The 21,685-nt window shown below is 29.8% G+C and overlaps 2 protein-coding genes across 3 annotated transcripts; both read left to right on the top strand.

Annotated features, from left to right (window-relative positions):
* The first annotated feature begins 6,201 nt into the window (after positions 1-6,201).
* On the top strand, positions 6,202-8,010 carry LOC107015119 (protein GPR107-like). Its single transcript, XM_015215296.2, has one exon. The coding sequence runs from the start codon at positions 6,490-6,492 to the stop codon at positions 7,810-7,812; it is 1,323 nt and encodes a 440-aa protein (XP_015070782.1). The 5' UTR covers positions 6,202-6,489; the 3' UTR covers positions 7,813-8,010.
* Positions 8,011-18,975: 10,965 nt separating this feature from the next.
* On the top strand, positions 18,976-21,498 carry LOC107012835 (growth-regulating factor 3-like). Of its 2 annotated transcripts, none has more exons than XM_027915347.1 (4): positions 18,976-19,613; positions 19,796-19,948; positions 20,020-20,416; positions 20,504-21,498. In XM_027915347.1, the coding sequence occupies exons 1-4, from the start codon at positions 19,463-19,465 to the stop codon at positions 21,183-21,185; spliced, it is 1,383 nt and encodes a 460-aa protein (XP_027771148.1). In that variant the 5' UTR covers positions 18,976-19,462; the 3' UTR covers positions 21,186-21,498. The 2 variants fall into 2 exon arrangements, with proteins under 2 accessions (XP_027771148.1, XP_015068264.1); XM_015212778.2 differs by having other exon boundaries at positions 18,978-19,613; positions 20,501-21,498.
* The last annotated feature ends 187 nt before the right edge of the window (positions 21,499-21,685 follow it).

The following is a 21,685-nucleotide window of genomic DNA, read 5'->3' as shown; positions in this document are numbered from 1 at the left end:
CTTGCGGTTGACCGGCGATTTGACTAAATGACTCTTAAATAAATTAAAAATTTTAACTAAGTAAAGAGAAAATTCGTTTTATATATATTTATTTCATTTTTTATTTTTTTTATTATTTCTAAGGGGAAATATTTAGAGGAAATTTCTAACGGGAATAACCTAAACTTTTGACAAAAAGTCAATAAAAACAAACTAGTAAAAATAATAGTGAAATTTATAATAATAAAAGAAATGGCTGCCCTTTAGGAGATTATTAAAATTCTATCAAATATTAATTAATTCAAACAATAAATAAATAAAAGAGGAAGAGAAAAGAACATTTGAATTTGGGCTAAATACCCAAATTCATCAAAATTGGGCTATGGCCCACGTGTCCTATACTGATTTTTAAAATTGGGCTTGGGCCCCGTTAACAAATTAAAACTTGCAAAAACATTTGACCTTTGGGCCTATTTAAAAATTCCTGAAGGGCCCTGGCCCAATTTTCCTGAAAAAAAAAAGAAACAGGTATACAATGATGTATACTGATTTATATGATATACATCCAATTCCATTTTTGACTTTTGATCCCTGTATTTTGTTTGAATACACATTTCTCGCGATTCCCCTGTATTTTCCATATTATTTCAGCGCCTTTGTACCTGTACCATCTTTTATCCTGTTTTAACAATTGTATATCGCTGCTCAAAAGATGTATACCAATGTATACGGGCTATCCTACGCATGTATTCATTGCCTATTCCTGTATTATATCTGAATTCGGCCTCCCTGTACGCTAACCTGCAATTCGCATTTTTTACACCTATTTATGGTGTAGCGAGACTGTATACCAGTGTATACAGGTTGTATATCAGCCTTTTTTTCAACTTTCGAAAGTTAACAATTCCATTTCAGCAGTATATCTGGACTTCTATCCACCCAGATTTCGACTTTTGCCTCCTGTGCACATTTTATCCTGTATATCTGTGTATAAAATATGTATATAGATGATATACAGCTTCAAAAGAACTGCAGTTAAATTTCTGCGATGTAATTTCCTGCAACGCCTTTGCTATGTTTAACATGTACGCCAGTTTTGAAGCAATCTAAAAGGAAATGCAGGGTAGTCGAGTGAAGTCCATAAGGACTCGAGAATAGTTTTCACATGCAATCAAACAAACAAAAGAGAATTAGCACTTTGAACGATAAACTAATAGCATGCGTCTTGAACAAGACGGAGATAAAAATGAACTACTATCAAGCAAAAATACACAAAACACAAATTGCTATCAGACAAACCAAATAACCAAAACTACTAACATAAAAAAAACACTGCCTTGACTCCAACAAAATAGGAAAATGCTCTATGTATTGAGTAAAATATCTTTAACCTATGCACTATTATAACAGAGAATACAAATAAATATCAATACGGATATAGATCCTTGGTAACATAAGCAACTAGTATTCAAAAGGGAAGCTTGAATATTAACAGTAAACTAATGAAAATTCTAGCAATACGATTAATGGAATTTTTATAAAGAAGACAACTTCATATATTCAAAAAATAACCGGATGTGTATATATATATATATATATATATATATATATAGCTATAGCTTAATGAATCCTCTTTTATTACTAACTATGAAGTCTACATTTTAGTCAAGAAACACATGAGTGAAACATGAAGAAACAAAGACATGAAATTGGGAGATTACTGGAAAAATATCTCGGAAAATAAGTGAAGAGACAAACCAACAACTCATGCCATTTTCAAAATTGAAGCAACAACCCTTAACGGAGGACTTGAACTAACATTTAATATTTGTATGAATCAGTTGCGTAAACACATAATTGAATTCTTATCACTATAGGAACAAGCAAAAGGTTAGGGCCGAAACGCACATTAATATTTAATACCAAAACAGGCGATAAATATGAACAGAACATCAAAGGATCTAGGAAATTTTCAACTATACAAAAATAAATAAAACAGTAGGGAAAAAATAAACATTATTAACTATTAAAAGGTCAAAGCGAAGTCTAACACATGACTACTAAAATAAAGCTAAGCACATATAATAAACAGAAAGCATAATAGAGCTGAGAATTAAATAAAACAAGGCTAAGAAAAAATTTACCTGGTTCTGGGCAGCGAACCGAAACTACGAGTTTGAAGAAGCGAACCGAAAGTACGAGTTTGAAGAAGACGACTCCACCTCCTCAACTCGAAAAACCACAAAAACACTTTAAAATTTTGAACTATGGAACCAAGAATTCTCAAAATTTTATGGGTACTCTTTGGTCTTCCCCCAAAATCCTCTCTTAAAACATTGAATGAAGTGGGTTTATATAGAAACCCAAAAATCCTCAAAAAGGATGAAATACCGATGTGGACTGTTGCAAATTGAAAATAGAAGGCACAAAAAAAATAATTGTCCCAAATGGGTTTAGGGGATTTTGCTAATGAGTTGCAATTTTAATCGAATTGAGTGGTCAATTGTAACACGAATTTGAAAAGTAACCAAATCGATATATATATTTTTTAGTAAATCCGGCTAGTAAGTAAGTAAGATGAGTTAACAAAATTGACTAACAAATTTCTTAATCTTAACAATATGAAATAATTAACTTAATTATAAACTAATAATTCAAAATTATAACCATAATTTAACTAAACTAATTTAACAAAGTACTTATTAAAAAATGAAAATCTTTATGAGTTGATTTTCGGATAGTTATGAGATATACTAAGCATACATATTATTTGAAAATTGTAGAAGGTGAATAAACCATTTAAAATAACTTGTGAAAATATTTTGAATTTTATAAAGTCAATTATTTTAAATAGTTTGGAATTTAAGAAGCTCGAAAGTCAACTCCTATCATGGAGGGGTCAAAATTGGGTGTCAACACTCTAGATCAATCAAGAATGAATTCTCTAGAATAACTTAGACTTTTCAAGAAAGGCTTTGGAAAATCCTAGAAAGTGTAGACTTTTCTAGAATAGGAACTTATAAGTAATTTTTATTAACTTATAAGTAATTTTTATTTACACTTTAGCCACTATGTAGTAGTATAAATAGGGGGCTCTCATTTGTAAACCAACCAAGAAAGTTGTAAGCAATCTTCCAAGCAATATAAGTCTTCAAGTCTTCCTTTCATTCTCTTAGCGATCTTAGTATAAAAGGGCTTACTTGAGCTTAAAAGATCGTGAAAGATTAGCAATGTTAGTATAAAAGGGCTTACTTGAGCTTACAAGATCGTGAAAGATTCGTGAGTAAGTTATCAAGTGTCGCACGGAGTCTTAGGAAATATTCTAAGTCTGTGGCATTAAGTTTTGTAACCTCTCTTTACTCCAATTAACTCCCTTGAGAAGATTATATCAATCAAATATTTATGTTCAGAAATGAACTTGTATGTATTTCAGATACAGTAATTATTATTGCTATTTATTGTCTTTTATAATTTCAGTTTGCTTTTGATTCTCATAACTCTGTCAATCAATTGGTGCAATATTGTAAAAGGTCTTATTCAAATTTCTAGATATTAGGAAGTTTCTGAAATTCAATGATTCGACAGAGTGAAACAGACTGATTCCAAAGGATCAATTGTTGAGAGCGCTCTGGAAGACTGTTTCGAAACTCAATTAGATGAATAGAATCTTGAGGCAATGACACCGAAAAAAATGCAAAGATATTGGCAAAGAAGAGAATACAATTAACCAGAAACAAAAACATTTTTGACATGTTAAACACTTCAATTTCTTTGAGAAGAGTAGGAACTAATTTTTGCTCAGGTTACTAATGATGCTTAATTAGTGGGTAGGTTGATGCCATGAAAACACTTACAGTTAATTTTGCTTTGAGATCTAGAATATCATCCATGTATTGCTAATAGACGTATATTAAAGTTCAGCTTGAAATCAAATAAAGTCCTCTTGATTTGTAACACGAATGGGGTTTCATATACCATACTCACATTACTTGTATATGCAAAGATGTAAATCTGAGATATTTGGCGCTACTATTGATTTGTTTGTTATTCGAATTACCCTGCATAGAATAATCTCATTTACAGTTTTATGTTAATGAACATTTTTCAATTGGATTCGGAGTTCAATTTACTTAATTGCAGCGAAGGTTGTAGTTGATGAATGAAGCTGTAGTGCAATCGATTAATTGCAGTTTGGCTTGAGTTGGGAACTAAATGTTGACAACGATACAAATTCGTTGGAAACCTCTGTCCTGATGAAGTAAGATCCTTTTTATCTTTTAACTCGTAATGTTCATTTAAATTTTCAATACTAATACAATTCATTCCTTTAAAAAGTATATCTAAAGTTCTTGTGCGCATATATACTTCTTGCTAAAAGGTGACTACACAATGCATGTAATAATCTTTAATTCTTTTTGCTCCGCTTTCACCATCAAGAATTGTGTCTGATTTTAAATATACTATGTATCTAATTTATTTATTTCATGTATGTGATGTAACTCTTTTTTTTTTTTATGTTTTTGATCTTTTATATTATTGTATCTACGCTTTCAATGAATATGTCAGTTGTGAAAACAACTTTACCATTACAATTTTGAAATGAAATAAAAATGAATATTGTGAAAAAATTGAGATTTAAAAATCGAAAAAATAAAATTGAATTAATGAAAAAAAGATTCGTAAAATTGATTAATATTTTTTTTCGGGATAATGCACAAGTACCCTTCAACCTATGCCCGAAATTTCAGAGACACACTTATACTATATTAAGGTCCTATTACCCCTGAACTTATTTTATTAATAATTTTTTACCCCTATTCGGCTTACGTGGCACTATCTTGTGGGCCCAACGCTGATTAATTATTTTCTTCAAACTAGTGTCACGTAGGCCGAAAAGGGGTAGAAAATTACTTATAAAATAAGTTCAGGAGGTAATAGGATCTTAGTATAGTGTAAGTGTGCCTCTAAAATTTCAGGTATAGGTTGAGGAGTACTTGTGCATTTTCCCTTTTTTTCTATGTTAACTTTACTTTGGACATCCTTTTGGATTTTCTGCCTACGCCACGAGAGATGAATTCTAAAAAATAGTCTAATTGATTATACTTTAATTATTAATTTTCTTTTTCAATTGATTGTAATATTAGGTAAGACAAGAATAAACATATATAAACTATTGTATGCTACATGACAAAACAAATGTTTAAATCTCTTTTATTGATTATATTTTTGAAAACTTTTTCAATGTTATCAATTGTTATCTAAACTATCAAAATTGTTCGAAATGTTTTAAAACAAAAATATGTAGACACATAAATTTTTATCAAATCTGATATTTTTAATTATTCCAGTATTTAAATATTCTTATTTAAATATTTAATGTTTTATATCTAAATTAGATATTCTTGATTTCATCTTATTTTAGTACATTTATTTAAAATATTTGAAAACTACAAAAAATTATTAATCATATTTTAGATTGACTATTTAATTTTTCTTTTATTTTGTTAGTAAGAATATTACATAACCTGATATTTTTCATACATGTTAACAATGAAATTCGAACCTTGGTTCAACAACACTAAAAGAAACTTAAGCAACCAATCTAAGAGCAATTAGGCCAATTAGATCAATTATTCATCGGAAGCTCTATCTTAATTTTATACAACTGCCTCTTAATTTCTACATAGATATATATATTTCGTAATAAAGTTAATGGATACTCGAGCATTTGGCAGACTCCATGTGAGTCCGCCCCTGATGCACACAATTGTTTTTATAATATGTTTGTTGGCCATGTTCATTTTGATCCATTACAGACCAGGACAAGTATCACAGAGTACTCACTATATAAGTATCACGTTATGTGAAAAAGCTCAATGATAGTATACTATCAAATAAACAAAAAAAAATCATTCATATGAATAATTGTCGAGTTTAAATTTTGTGCAATGAGTATGTATAAAGTTTTTACATGAGAAAGTTACAATTTTGTACAATAAAATGTAATTCTCATATAATTACATAAAAAAATAAAGTAATTAATAATTTACCATAGTCAACAAAATTAAAGTAATAGTATACTTCCTCCATCTCATATTATATGAATTAGTTTGACTAGATACAAGTATTATTTATGATCTAAATAAGTTCATCTCATCTCTACTACTTTAGGTCAAACTAAATGCTGAAAGGGTTTTTTGGTGTTATACTAAATAAGTTATAGGACATCTAAAAATTTTAATACTAAATAATTCTAATCAAATGTACAATAAAAATAATTTTTACATTTTATCCCAACACCATTAGATACTCGTAAAATACTTTCCAACTGCTGGCCAAGTCTTAATGGTGTCAATTTCCACCTCCACTTTACAAAGTCCAAAGATGGATCTTGAATTTAGTGTGTTGTAGTATTCCTCAAATACCACAAAGTCCATTCTCATTTTCACTTCTTACAGTTGCAGCTGATCTTTCTTCTTCCTCTTCTCAGTTCTCATCAATTCCAAAAACATGGCTGCTCTATACAATTCTTCACTTTTCTCTTTAGTCTTTCTTCTCTTGATTGCCACCGCCATTGCAGAGATCCGATCCACCCAGATCCGATCCGATTCTCGTTCTACCATCCCTTTTGACGAATTTGGGTACACCCATTTCGGCCGTCTCAATCTCACTGTCACCGATATCTCGTTCTCCAACCCCAAATCCGGACCCGAACCCGTTTTATCCGAATTGGGTTTCTTCCTCGTCACCCGTGAAGCTTGGCAGCATGTTCTTGAGCAACTTCAAGATGGTGATATCCGGTGTACTCTCCATTCAGATCTCGTCAAAAGGGTTTTCACTTTCGATCAATTGCAACCCTCTGCGCGCCAATTCACAACTTCGTTTAGTGTATCTGATGCGAATCAATTCACTCTCGTTTTTGCCAATTGCATGCCTAATTTGGTGGTTTCAATGAATGTTCACTCGGTTATGTACAATTTCAACCCGAAAAGTGGGCAGCTTGATTTTCTGTCGGCAGGCAAGACTGCTCTTCCAGCGATTTACTATTTGTTTTTCGTAGTTTATGTGTTGATGGGGGCTTTTTGGGTTTTTGCTCTTTACAAGAAAAGATTATCTGTTTATGGAATTCATTTCTTTATGCTTGCTGTTGTGATCTTGAAAGCATTGAATTTGCTGTGTGAGGCCGAGGATAAATCGTATATTAAGAAAACTGGTACTGCTCATGGGTGGGATGTTTTGTTCTATATATTTAGCTTCTTGAAGGGTATTACTCTGTTCACTCTGATTGTTTTGATTGGAACTGGTTGGTCATTTTTGAAGCCCTACTTGCAAGATAAAGAGAAGAAGGTTTTGATGATTGTTATTCCTTTGCAAGTTGTGGCCAATCTTGCACAGGTTGTGATTGATGAAACTGGACCCTTTGGTGAAAATTCATACACATGGAAGCAGGTTTTCTTGCTTGTTGATATTGTGTGTTGTTGTGCTGTATTGTTTCCGATTGTGTGGTCGATTAAGAACTTGCGAGAGGCAGCTAAGACTGATGGCAAAGCTGCAGTGAATTTGATGAAGTTGACATTATTCAGGCAGTACTACGTTATCGTGATATGTTACATTTACTTCACAAGAGTTGTGGTTTATGCTCTGGAGACCATCACCTCTTATCGGTATCAGTGGACTAGTGTGGTGGCTGCTGAAGCTGCAACACTTGCCTTCTATGCCTTCACGGGGTATAACTTCAGGCCTAAGGCACACAATCCATATTTTGCGATTGATGACGAGGAGGAAGAAGCTGCTTCTGAGGCACTCAAGCTTGAAGATGAATTTGAATTATAGATATCATTTTTCACTCTATGCAGATACGTTTGAAGAGGCGCAATTGAAAATACATATTTTGTTCATTAGTGTGTATATTCAATCTAATAGATATCTGGTTTGCTTTTATTACAATGTTGAACTATTCTGTTATGAATTGAACTCTGGTTTTCGAATATCAAGTCATAAAAATGTTATTAGCTTTGTTGTTAATCTTGACACCAGCTTCATATGGTGGCATCACTTGGGATTACTCTTTTGTGTTGTATCATTTTGAACCGACTTCTCTGCAGTATATAGTTCACATGTTTAGCTAAGTTAAGGGTATGCAATAAATGGTGTTCTCCTAGATGGTGTGTCTATTGCATTTGGATTTACTCGAGGACCAATAGATCGATGATAGCTAACTAAAAGCCGGTTATGCTGTGTGTGGAAATGGCCAAAGATATAAGTGGCACTGTTATAGTGATGGCGAACCCATGGTTCTTAGTTTATGGAAATTGTACATTGTTATCGCCACATTAATATTACTGATGGGAATTATTGGAGTTCATGATTATTGCTCCTCTCCATTTTTTCCAAAGACGAGAGGCATGTGGCATAGATAAAGGGTGTGTTTGTTATGAAAGGAAATCGTTTTCATGGAAAATATTGTTTTTTACTTATTTTTTCATGTTTGGTCGGAGATTAGAAAATATTTTATTAGTAGTTGATTTATAAATGAAAAATAAGTGAAAAACAAAAGGAAGCCTAGTGTATTTTCGATTAGGCTAAGTAGGTCGTATACGGAGGAAGATGACTGACTAGTTGAAACGTAAAGATTGTCTTTTACCTATACGATTTAATTGGATAAGTAGCTGTCAAAATTAAAACTTTTCACTAGCAAGTGTCAATTAAGCTTTTTCTGAATAATGTATGGACTGGAGTTGTCCCTTTTGAGCAAGCAAAATGAATCAGTCCAAGCCCATTGAAACTTTTTAAGGGCCATTTGGTTAATGCGCCGTATAGTTCAGAATATCTAATACTTTATTTGGTTACTAAATTACGTTCCACCATCATAATACATGTATAAGTTATGCAGGGATCTATATATTATTCAAATGTGAAATATATTGTGTACAAGTCAAAAGTGTGCATGTCCATTGCAACGAAAACGTAAAGTTGCGAGTAGATCAATGTGCAAGCTTGAGAATCTGCAATATATTGTACATATTTAATATAATACTATTTCACAAGTTGTATTCCAATAATTAAGAAGAGCAACTTTCCTGGTGCTAACTAAATGTTGCAAGATTGTGCTAATCTTGAACATGATCCATTGGTGTAGAAGGGCAGTTTAGTCTGTTGTCTTCCATTAACCAATAATTGTATGGGTAACTTACAAAAATTTCTAACTAGTTTAGGAGCTAATTACTTAGATATATACGAGTTTGCAATATTACAAATCTTACCAGATTTTTATGAGTTTAGATTCGTTTAGATACATGTATCTCGATATGCATGGGTCACAATTAGGTGCAATTTGTTCTAGATACTCTGCATTTAAGTCGATTCGAATTTATCTATGATACACTAACAAATCCGCTCGCGCCTTCCTCCCATCTCGCTCGTGTATCTGGTATTCTAGATACATGTATCTAGTATGATTCGCATGTATCTGGAAACATACACAAATCTCAATCGTCTACCTCATGATCTCATTCGGCTCTCTTCCTATTTCGATCTATCTAGTAGCAAATGTGTATCTACGTGTGTCTGACTTGAAATTTGATGTGAAATTATCAATTAGTTAGATTAAATGTTGTTATTATTTTTAACTAAAACGAGAATTAGTAAATATGATAGATATATTTGTCTAATTAGATAGTTTCTCCTAATTTTATACTATCTAACTTTAGTGACTCACTATCATCGCCATGTCCAATTCAAGGGGTGAAGCTAGTTCAGTCGAAATTAAAAACTTTCATAAAAATTTCAAATCCAGTAACTTCAAAGGACTAATTAGAAATCTGAATTCATAAGTTTTAAATTCTGACTCCGTCTTGAATCAATCACCATAACTTCTCAAGGTTCTCTTTCTTCTTTCCTTGAAAATAATTTGAAATTGGGAATCTCATGTCAATTTAGAGTGTTCCCTTGAGGGAGGTAGCTTTATGGGAATGGGAATAGTAAATCAAATTAGAGTACCCCCATGTTAAACTATTGACTATTGATATACATTGTCTCCCTCTTCCCATCCACACACAAGTTATCATGTTAATATCACAACCAAAAGATCCCTAGCTCCCCATCCCCCAACAACATCAAGAGTAATAATACATGTTGAATTATTGTCACCTTTTTTTTAGGTACATTATTGTTATATATACCCTAGTTAGGTGCAAAAGAGATCCGAACAATCTTCAAATTGTACTCTTGTTCAATCATTAGTCATATCGGTATGCTTTATTTGATCACTATATAAACATTGCCAAAAAAATATCTAACTATAGAATCAGCTTGTTATATGTTAAGCCGTTAGTTTTCTTTTTATCGTTAGGGTATGGTTGGTCCAAATTTTGAAAAACAAACTCCTTATCTTAAAATTGAGAGAAAAGAAAACAGTAAAATAAGTTGCACAAGTGACATTTTACATTAATTAATGTTGAAACTGATGTTACAACTGAGCACTCATGTATATTTGTTAAAATATTGTTGAAACTAATTGTAATATTAAGAAACTGATGAGTTTAATTAAAATTAGGGTTGAGCAACAACTTTATTGTTTATATATTTATAAAATAGAAATTATAAGATACAAAATATCTCAGGAGAATAAGAACAAAGAAAGTTAAGAGTTTTGTTTGGGTAGAATATTTTGAGAATTATAAATAAATTAATAAAATGTTTCGAAAAACTTTTAACAAATTATTACTATTACTCTCTCAGTTTCAAAAAGAATTGTCTAGTTTGACTTGGAACGAAGTTTAAGATTAAAAAGAAGACATTTAATCTTATGATTCTAAATTAAAGTTATATGAAATGTACAAAAATGACTTTTAATCTTGTGGTCTTAAACATGTCATGTGGAAAGCTAAAATTAAAGTGTTGCCAAAAATGAAAAGGACATTCTTTTTTAAACAAATTAAAAAGAAAATAGAGATATTCTTTTTTAAACGGAAGAAGTATTTCATATTTCATCTATGCATTATATTGAAGAATCAGATTTTTCAGTACGCTAAAATAAAAAATAAAGTGCTTTTTTATAATTAACACAAAAAAAATTACCGTAAAAAACTCTTTATTCTAGTCTAGTGACTACAAACCATGATCTACTTGACTACTTCATAGGATTCTCCTCATATCTTTCATTAAAAGTTGAATAATTTTAAATTACAATTCTTTTATAACTGGTTTTCATATTTATTTCAACTTCCACACATGACTTCTCCTAATTTTAAAGCCCTTTCGTTTCATGCAATTATGCTAATGTTTCAATGTTAATTGAGTTCTTATTTCTTAATCCCCGCGTGTTTATGTCAGAGTTAAATTAATCTTTTAAAGAAATTTGTTGTGCGGAATTCGATATAATACGAGAAAATATAAACGCGAAAAATAAGACAACAGATTTACGTGGTTCACCAATAAATTGGCTACGTCCACGGGAAGAAGGGGAGCAGTTTTATTATGGAGAGGCAAGACCCCCGTCCTTTCTGTTGTAATGGGTCCAATTCAAGGCATTCAACAAAATTCTTTTCGCATTTTGGAATCTAATTTCTTAATCCAGTTTATTACGTAGGACTTGATTCCTTCATATTTAATGTAGCTCAACAATATCTATATTGGCTTATATAATTTATATTGAGTAGTTACTATATACATAAATAAATTTTACTCCTCTTGCCCCAATTTACCAAGTTTCAAAATAAGGAATACATAAAATTATTTTTGTTTTAATTTATGTGATATATTTTATTTTTTTAATAATCAAATAATTTAAGTTAAATTAAAAATTTTAATTTTATTAAAATGAAATTTATATAATTATAAATTACATTGTAAGTTATAATAATTAAAAATTCAAAATATATCACTTGCCCTATTTGTCTTATTAGGGGAAATAGGGACAGCTCATGCTACTCAACAACTGTCCCCGCCCATTAATTGTACCTCTCCATTTTCATCTTTTCTCTTTTGTTTTTTCATATTCAAGCTTTGATATTTGTTTCATTGTTTGCATGAGCTTTTATTAGACCTTTTATTATTTATTTTATTTGTACTTACAAATTAGGAAATTGTATATTATTAAATTAAAATAAATTTTATAACTATAATTTATTCTATTTGTAATTTTCAATAAACATCTTCTTTTATATTTGATTTGGTATAAAATGAATTAAATATATTTGTATTTGTATAAAACGAGAAAAAAATATATTTATAACTATAAATATATATATTTTAATCTTGAACACTTATAATTATATAAATATAGATTTTATTGTACCAATTACAATGTATAAATGGACTTATACACAAAAAAAAGCTGAATAATTTATATAAAATTATATGCATCTAATAAATTATACAAATTAAAAGCTTTATAACAAATATAAAATTTATTACTAAACACAATTATATAAACTATAGTCACAAAATATAAATAAATTTTTTATATTGGCTATATCTGAAGTTTGCTCAATAAATTACAATTCAAATTTAACACTTCTTACTTTAAAAGAAAAAGCAACGTTGTTCGTTGCATTACATATTTGACGGTGCCCCATTTTCCTCCTTTATTTATTGGTAGGTCTATTTTTTTAATTTATGTGATATTTTTTAATTTTTGAAAAGTATATAATTTATATTTTTTAAAAATTTATATATGAAGTTTATAAATTTTTTGAAACAAAATTTATATATTTATAAATTATATAAAAAAATGTTATAAGTGTTTTATCATAAATCTATTAGGTTTATTGAAAAAGAGTATATATATATATATATAATGCTTTAATATTCCATGTGACAAGATTAAGTTATAAGATTAAAAAATTTCACATATTTTAAATTATAAATTTAAATATTTTATTTATTTTTAGAATCTTGGGTTAATTCAAACTATAAAACATTTAAATTGAGAATAGAAAAGGTACATCTCAATTCTAAAGCTAAGGTCAAAAGTAGCTTTCTAATGGAAAATTAGGATCCATTTGGACATATGCTAAGAAATCATTATTTAAAATCATACTAATTTGAAGTTAAAGTTAATAAATAAAATGTTATATTATAGGAATTAGGGGATAATGCACGAGTATCTCTCAATTTATGCTTGAAATTTTATAGACACACTTATATTATTCAAAAGTCCTATTATCTCCGTATTATACTATACTGAAAAAGTCAATCAGCGTTGCGCCTATAAGATAGTGTCAACAGGTCAAAAAAGGATAAAAAATTACTTATAAAATAAGTTCAGAAAGGTAATAAGACTTTAGTATAGTATAAATATGCCATTGAGATTTTAAAAATAAATTTAGAACTAGAAAGATGGATAGTGCATGATCATCATTACTTTATACTTATTGATAAGGAAAAGAATGTATAAATTTAACTGACTGCACCAACCATTACCAGTGAGCAGCATAAATCTGATAACTATTCAGACACATAATTTGAAAATAATAGAAACATAAAGGTGACATGAAAAAAATAATCAAATATTTTAATCAAATCGTGAACATTCGCTTTGCCTTTCGGATTAGAGCTTCATTATTTATGGAGTACTTCCTCTTGTTAATTTCTTTTGTTACAGTTTGTCTGTTAAATTTTTTTTTATCTATTTTGAAAAAATATGTTTTTTTTTTTATATTTAACTTTTTACATAACATATTTATAATTACATAAGTTAAAAAATATTATGATATATTTAACACTTCAATTTAAACTTAAAAATTCAAAAATAATTCTTCATTTTAAAATTTTTGTCAATTTAAAATTGGATAAACACGTTAAAACAGAGAAAGTTATAATATTCTTTGTTTTATTGAAGAATGTATAATACATTTAAGGGTCGGTACACAAGACAAGATAAATACAAATATTTCATTGATTGAAAAATCATACAAGATTATTTTATTATTTTTATATGAGATAATAATTTTATTGTATTAATACAAATAATATAACAAAATAATTTGAAATTGACTAATATTTAAAATCAAACATAAAATAACATTAATTTTAAATTCTATCCTAAAATTAATACTTTTATCCCATGCATTAAAGAATCCATAATTAAAACGAAGGGAGTACGTTATGTAGAGGTAGGGAGTATATTTATAATTGACTTAAGTCATTTATGTTCTCTTAAAATTGTCTTCATAATTTATTTAGACATTTTAACTATGATTTATACCTATTGAACACCTAAATTATTCAAAACACGTGTCTATTAAGCATAAAATGCTGATATGACAAAATAAGTGCATCTCACTGCATGGAAGCCCGTGAACAGGTCTAATTTTTATTTTTTATTTTTTATTAATAATAATCTTCTACCTTTTTTTCCTTATAATGACACTTGGCATTGCATTAATCAAAATAACTAAAAAAAAGTATTTTGCATTATAATATCCAAAAAGAAAACAAACCCCCCCACCCCCTTTCCTGTAAGCTATATCAGCAGTTGTCTTCTTCTTTACCTCATTTTTATCGTTGTAAACTCTGTGTTGCTTTTTTATTTTTTATTTTTTTCGCTCTTTATAAAAAAAAACTGAATCTGCTAAGTGTTAAATCGAACTTGCAAGAATGAAAAAAATAATCGGATATCAGAGTTTTAAAGGCAACTCCCTTTCATTTCTATTTCCTACTTCGATCAACAAACATCACTACACATTAAGTTGTAAAATAATATCAGAAAATTTGATATAATTCTTTGAAATCCTCACGATTTCTCTTGGTAATCAATTTTAAAATAATTTATCAAAGTTAATTTGTTTTTCACAAAATTCACAATATTCACTCCATTAATTTATAATAATGGATAACAACTAATGAAGAAGAAGAAGAAAGCACATATAACTAAATGGCTGGGGAGTGATTTGTTTCTTTCTTTCTTTTTAATTGTCACAGGAGGTGTCACCGACATTAGGGGAGGAAGAAGAAAGATGGGTGGTTCCTGTGGGGGGAGGAATGGTTTTTTCTTTTCTTTTTCAATCATTTTTTTAAAAAATTAAAGGTTGAAATTAACAAAAATGAAAATTCAATAAATTGGATCTATGTGTCACGTGTTGGAGTATTATTAGTTATTTTTCAAGACAATGTGCGTGAACTACACACACAATATTTTAAAAGCTTTATTATTATTTTGTGTTCAATAAGTACATATCCATTAATATTAGAGTGTCTAATAGGTACTTGTCATAGTTGAGGTGTCTAAGTGAATTATGCAGACAACTTTAGGAGGCCGCAGATGACTTAAGCCTTTATAATTTTATTCTTGCGTTGTCCACCATAACAATTCTCAAGGACAAGTCCATTGTCACATCTCTTTTAATTCTACTCCAATACAAACCACACTCTCTCCTTAAGCGAATCGAGAATTTTTATTAGGGAAAATTATATATAATGACAAACTAAAACTTTAAATTAATTACTATAATCATTTTTTGATTTAATTGTGTCCTGTAACAAATTGTTTGTCAAACACCTCTCTCCCTTAAACTCTCGCTCGCCACTCTCCTCTCTCTCCCCATCTCTCGCTCGCTTCCTCTCACTTTTATACAAATATAAGTGTATAAAATATGTCTCTATTTGTATAAAGCAGAGAAAATTGTATAAATACATATATTTTTGTTCCCCTCTCTCCCCTCTCCCAGATCTCGCTTGCAACTCTCCCTAATCTTGCTCGCCACCCTCATCTCACTCACTTATACAAACAAAAGCGAAATGTATAAATTGTGTTTCTGTTTATATAAAGCGAGAGAAAATTATATATACACGTGCAAATACATATGTTTTCGTCCTATACACTTATAATTATACAATAAAAATACTCCCCTGCCCAGTTTCTTTTGCCTTTTTTTTTTTGTTTTATACAAATTCAAATTATAAATAATTTATCTCTTTCTCGTTTTATACAATTCGATTCAATTGTATATTCCCTGCCCAATTTTCTTTTGCTTTCTCTGATCTCTTTCCCATTTTATACATATTCAAATTGTATATAATTGTTCTATACACTTATAATTATACAATTCGTTTTATATACTTCGTTTTTACACAATGCTCTGCCTAAGTCTCTTTCTCTTTCTCGTTTTATACACTTTGTTTTATACAATTCACTTCAATTATATATATATAGCGAATTATACATTTATATGTTTATTAAGGAGTGCAATTATGCAAATTTTGTTATAGCATACAAATATAAATTTTATATTTGCTATATGTAATTCGTAAAAATTGCCCTTTTTATTATCAGCTAGTACTTAAACGTACAAGTTTAAGAAATTTTCATAATATTTTAATCATTAGATTAAATTTTTAATTTGTTTCGAGAGGTAAAAGTATATTCAATGTATCCTACATCAGGTGGGTCCGCCAGTACACTCTCTTTGTCAGCGCTTGAGTTACATAGCATCGGCTCAAAGTTGATTTTTTCGTATTAAATATTTGTATTAAAATTTAATTATTAATTTTTAAAAATAAATTTATTTTTAAAAATTATTTTAAATTTAAAATTTCTGAAAAAAATAAAAAATTTGAATAAAAAAAGAATCGCAAGGAAAGTAAATCAAATAATATTGCATGATCAATAGTTTTTGTAAAGGGGAGCAAATCAATGTTATTGCGACATATTTTATCTGGTTGATGTTAAAACACGACAACGACTTTGTGCATGAACCAGTATGAGAGTGAGAGTTTTTATTTGTCGATGTTATAATTATGATATATTTTAATTGAATATTTATACATATTTTAAAGAATTGTTATTAGGTATTTTTAGTTGTTTATCTACTTTAATTAAATATATTATTCTCGGTTGAAAAAACAATGCAGTCTTTTTAACTTATTGAGACTAATACATATTATTAACAAAATAACATATTTTAATATGATAATAATATAAAATGACGAATTAATAATATAAAATAAATAAGTAGCTATTTTTTGATTTATCTGTGTTTCATAATAAATGGCAGTCCCTCTCTCTCTCATATTCTCGCTCGCTTTTTCATGTTGCTTGTCGCTTTATACAATAGCATTATATAAATTGTGTTTCTAATTGTATAAAGCGAGAGAAAATTGTATAAATGCATGTATATATGTATATATTCGTCCTATACATTTATAATTATACAATACAAATATTTCCCTCCTCGAGTCTCTTTTGTCTTTCTCGTTTTATACAAATTCAAATTGTATATAATTTCTCTCTTTCTCGTTTTATATAATTTGATTCAATTGTATATTTCCTGCACAAGTCCCTTTTTGCCGTTCTCTCTTTCTCGTTTTATACAATTCAATTCTGCCTTTCTCGCTTTCTCGTTTTATACAATTCAAATTGTGTATAATTTCTCTCTTTCTCATTTATACAATTCGCTTCAATTGTATATGTATAACGAATTATACATATATAAGTATGTTATGAAGCACAATTATACAAACTTTGTTATAGCATACCAATATAAATTTTATGTTTGCTATATGTGAAAGTTGTCCTATTTTAATTGATTAACTTATTTAGATAATATTTTTCAAACAGATCTGTCAGATCTAACAAAAAACTTGGAAGTTGATGTTTGGATACAAATTTTTACAAATATATTTATCAAGATTCCCAGGTTTCCAGATATTTGAAAAAAAAATAATTTTTAGGCCAAGTTACAGTATTTGAAAATTTCCAAAAATTCAATTACCTTAACTTTATATTTTATAAAAATACTCAAAATATTTTAATTTGAGTAACAAAATTAAGAAAAAAACAATAATTTGTTTGAGTGGCAAAATTGAGAAAAAAAAGAACAATTTACTTTTAACGTGTTATAATTATAACTGAATTTATAATAAATTTGAATATGCGATTAATGTATTTGTCTTTTATATACAGTTATTTTGTTATTGTTGGTTGTTATCAATTATATATGTTATAAAGTTATTTTTTAACGAATCATATTCATTATAAATAAATAGTAAAAACTTATGAATATTTTTGAAATATATGAATATGATCACACTTTTTGAAGTAACTAAATATTCTTGAGAAAACTTACATAGTGTAATTTCATCAAAAATTTGACATAAATATTATTTACTAAGAATATTTAGAAACTTGAGTCAAACGCTAACTAAATTTCAGCTCAAAGTTACTCCACAGGACTAAATTCAGCTCCAAGTTACTCCATAAGACTAAATTCAACTCCAAGTTCTATAGCGATATTTATTTCGATATTTATTTTGACACACTTTTTTTTATCAAAAGAGATACTCTATATATTTGACTTGACACAGAATTAAAGAAAATAAAAAAAATATTTCAATTTTATAATTTTAAATTAAATTTATGTCAAATATAACAAAATGCTTATTAATTTTATGATGTTCAAAATATATTAAATAGAAAATTAAAATTAAAATATTTTATCAAAATAGAAAATAAATTACGCTTTTTATAACAAACTAGAAGAAAAGATCAATATTTTTGAAGTAGTGAGAACACTGCTCAATTTAAAGTTAGAAAAAATATTTCTTAAATTTTATATTCAAATTCCATTGATGATGCATGAATTAGAGGACTTTTATAGTATAATATATATTTTCAAAAACTATATTAAGTAATCGTTTTCTTAAAAAAAATAATTTTTTAATAATGCGTTTAAAAAATAATAATTTTTTTGTAATATTTTAATTTTAATTTTTTTATGTGACATATTTAAAATTATAATATTAAATAATTATATATTAATTTTAATTTAAAATCATAATATCAAAACTTTTTTTTCTTAAACTACATATTAAATTAAATTAGACTATTTTTTAAATAAAAATAATAATATCTTAATTCGTAAAATATGTCAAATAGGCTAATAAAATAATGGGAAGAGGTGTAGTACTGTGGTGAAACTTTATCCCCCAGAAAACGATGGATAGTGCAATTATGAAGGAGAGAGAGTGAGAACAAGTGTTTGTTACTTGTATTTTTCTGTCTATAAACACAACGGTGCGAATGTTGGAAGAATGGAAGCAAACCAAAGGCCAAGAATGGCGGCAAAAACAAATAAACTTTAAAAAAATAATTCCTCATCTTCCTCATTACACTAAAAAAATTGTAGAGTAATATTTAACCCCCATTTGTCTGCATCATAATAGTAACAATTTTTTTTTTTTGAAATCAAAGATGGTGAGTTTGAGGTTAAGGTGAAGAGTTTCCTAAGAGGGTTTGGTCTTGTATCTCTTTTTCTGTTTTGCCTTTTTGCTAGTCATTGACAAGGAAAGCCAGTGACTTTCAAAGGGTTTTTTCTTTTTCCATTTTTAGGGGTGTGTGTAGTGGAGGAGGGTGCTATTAATGGCTTTAGCCTTTTGGACAAGGCAACAATATCAACCCTAGATGATGGAAAACTCAAAAATTTGCTATACTATTTGTTACAGTTACCAACTGTAGAATACTGAATCATTCTCTTCTAAGTTTATGATGGGTCATCATCAAGATCTTCACTGTTCTGATGGTGGGGCTAACAAAATGCTTTGTTCTACTGATGAAGCTAGTCTTCTTCCTCCACCTCCTTCAGCAGCTGTTGTAAGGAGTTTGCAGCCTTTTGATGTTGTTACCAACTCCCAAGGTGAAAAAAGGCTTTTCTCTTTTTTTTTTCTTCCTTTGTCCCTAAAGTAGTACTTTCTTTTGTTCTTGATGTTTCCTTTTCAACCCTTTGTTGAAAAAGAAAGATCTGAATTTAATACTACTTGCTGCTGCCTAAAAAGAACTTTTGGTGTATGTTTTTTGTGTTGTTGTTATACTCTACAGGAGGAATGGCTACTGCACTGGGGTACCCTTTTACATGGGCACAGTGGAAGGAACTGGAGAGGCAAGCTATGATTTATAAGTACATGGTCTCAGCTATGTCTGTTCCTCCAGATCTCCTCTTATCAATTTCCTCTGGAGCTTCACATACTACATGTAATAGCCGATTATTTTCATATATTCTTTTTCATTTATTTACCTGTGATTGATGGAGTTTTTGGGTGCAGCGGCTACTGGATCAGTACAAGGCCAGCGATACACAACAAATATAAGGGATCTAGAGCCAGGAAGATGCAAAAGAACGGACGGCAAAAAATGGAGATGCTCGAGAGATGTAGCTCCTCATCAGAAGTACTGTGAGCGCCATATGCATAGAGGTCGTCCCCGTTCAAGAAAGCATGTGGAAGTTCATGCCGGTGTTAGCAACGCCAGTGACAATAAGAAGACTCGCCTTCAAGTTGAATCTATTCCCACCACAACTGCTAGTCAAATCAACAACCGTTCAACAAAGCAGCCTTTTAGATCTACCTTTCAACAAATTCAGAATCCCCTGTCTTTCCATGTTGATAAGATTGGGGGAAATGGAATTATCTCCACTGATTCCTCTTTTAATGAACTACACAGGTTCTCTTTTAGCTGTTTATTTACTCTTTAGTTTGAGCTTAAAGTCCCAATTTATGTATGTTTTTGTGTTTTGTATGGTTAAAGAAGTTCCGGCTGGATGATGGAAGGTGAGTTGGTAGCAAAGGCTGGTTCTGGACACCAATGGCAACATTTGATGGACTCAAACGCAGGTTACTCAGCGCATGGCTACAGGGAAGAGGCATTGAATTTTTTGGTTAGTAGAGATATGGAAAGAACTGAGCACACCGGTGAGTTCAATTTCATGACAAATCCTGAATTTGTAAAAGATACCTCTAGGGACTTGATTAACGGATGGTCCAATGATAATGTCTACAACAATAGTAACAATGAGAATTTGGAGGCTTCGTTGTGGCCATCGCTAGGGGATATCTCGTCATCATCGCTTACTTTGTCTATTGCTATGGCTGCTGGTGATGTCCTTGATGAGGATATGGGATTGGACAGTAGATTCATGAATACAAATCAGCACAAATTCTGGGAGAACAGTTTCCCTTTTGCATCTGGAGGACCATTGGCTGAAGTTTTACATCCTAGCTCATCTTTTAGTCTCGGTGACAACCCAACCTCATCATACACAAGCAATGGCGATTCGATCAGCCCTGCAGCAACGACTGTCTCATCACCATCTGGGGTTCTTCAGAAGACGATGTTTTCGCACTCCGATGGCAGTGTTTGCAACAGCCCAATTCTCGCAGCTCCAAGTAATAATATTACACCTGAGACTGTTCAATTCCAGTGGTTAAGATAGAATGCATGCCAGAAAGAAAGGAGGGGCGATCCTTTTGTTTTTGTTTTTTGTGTTGTTTTTACTTTTTCTTGCTTTCTATCAACTAAAGCCAGAAGTTTACGAAGTGACTATCTTAAGGTTCCATTTCAGGCAATTCTCAGTTCCCAAACAAAAGATGAAAGAACTTTTAAGCTATTACTATCCTACAAGTATGTACACTTGTTTGTATGTCCTCCTGAGTGTATAGTTTTCTGCTTTGCTTATGTTCTTGATTCTTGAAGTGTTGTGTGTGCGTCTGGACACATCAAAAATGAATTAGAATGATTTGATTTCATCTTTGGGTTTATCATGAAAATGAACTATGTAATTACGCACATTTGGAACACCGTATCAGTACAGTTTAGAACACAACATTGATGAAATAGAATTTGGAATTTGAGTGTATGAAAAACATTACTCCTCACGTTAGATAACATCTACATTAAAGATGTAGCATAATTGCCCTACGATTGTTTGTTCTC

Source organism: Solanum pennellii, chromosome 3 (genome assembly GCF_001406875.1).
Source record: "Solanum pennellii chromosome 3, SPENNV200".
Taxonomy (NCBI): Eukaryota; Viridiplantae; Streptophyta; class Magnoliopsida; order Solanales; family Solanaceae; genus Solanum; species Solanum pennellii.
The sequence above is the reverse complement of the archived record's forward strand: the minus strand, read 5'-3'. Positions and strand labels throughout refer to the sequence as shown.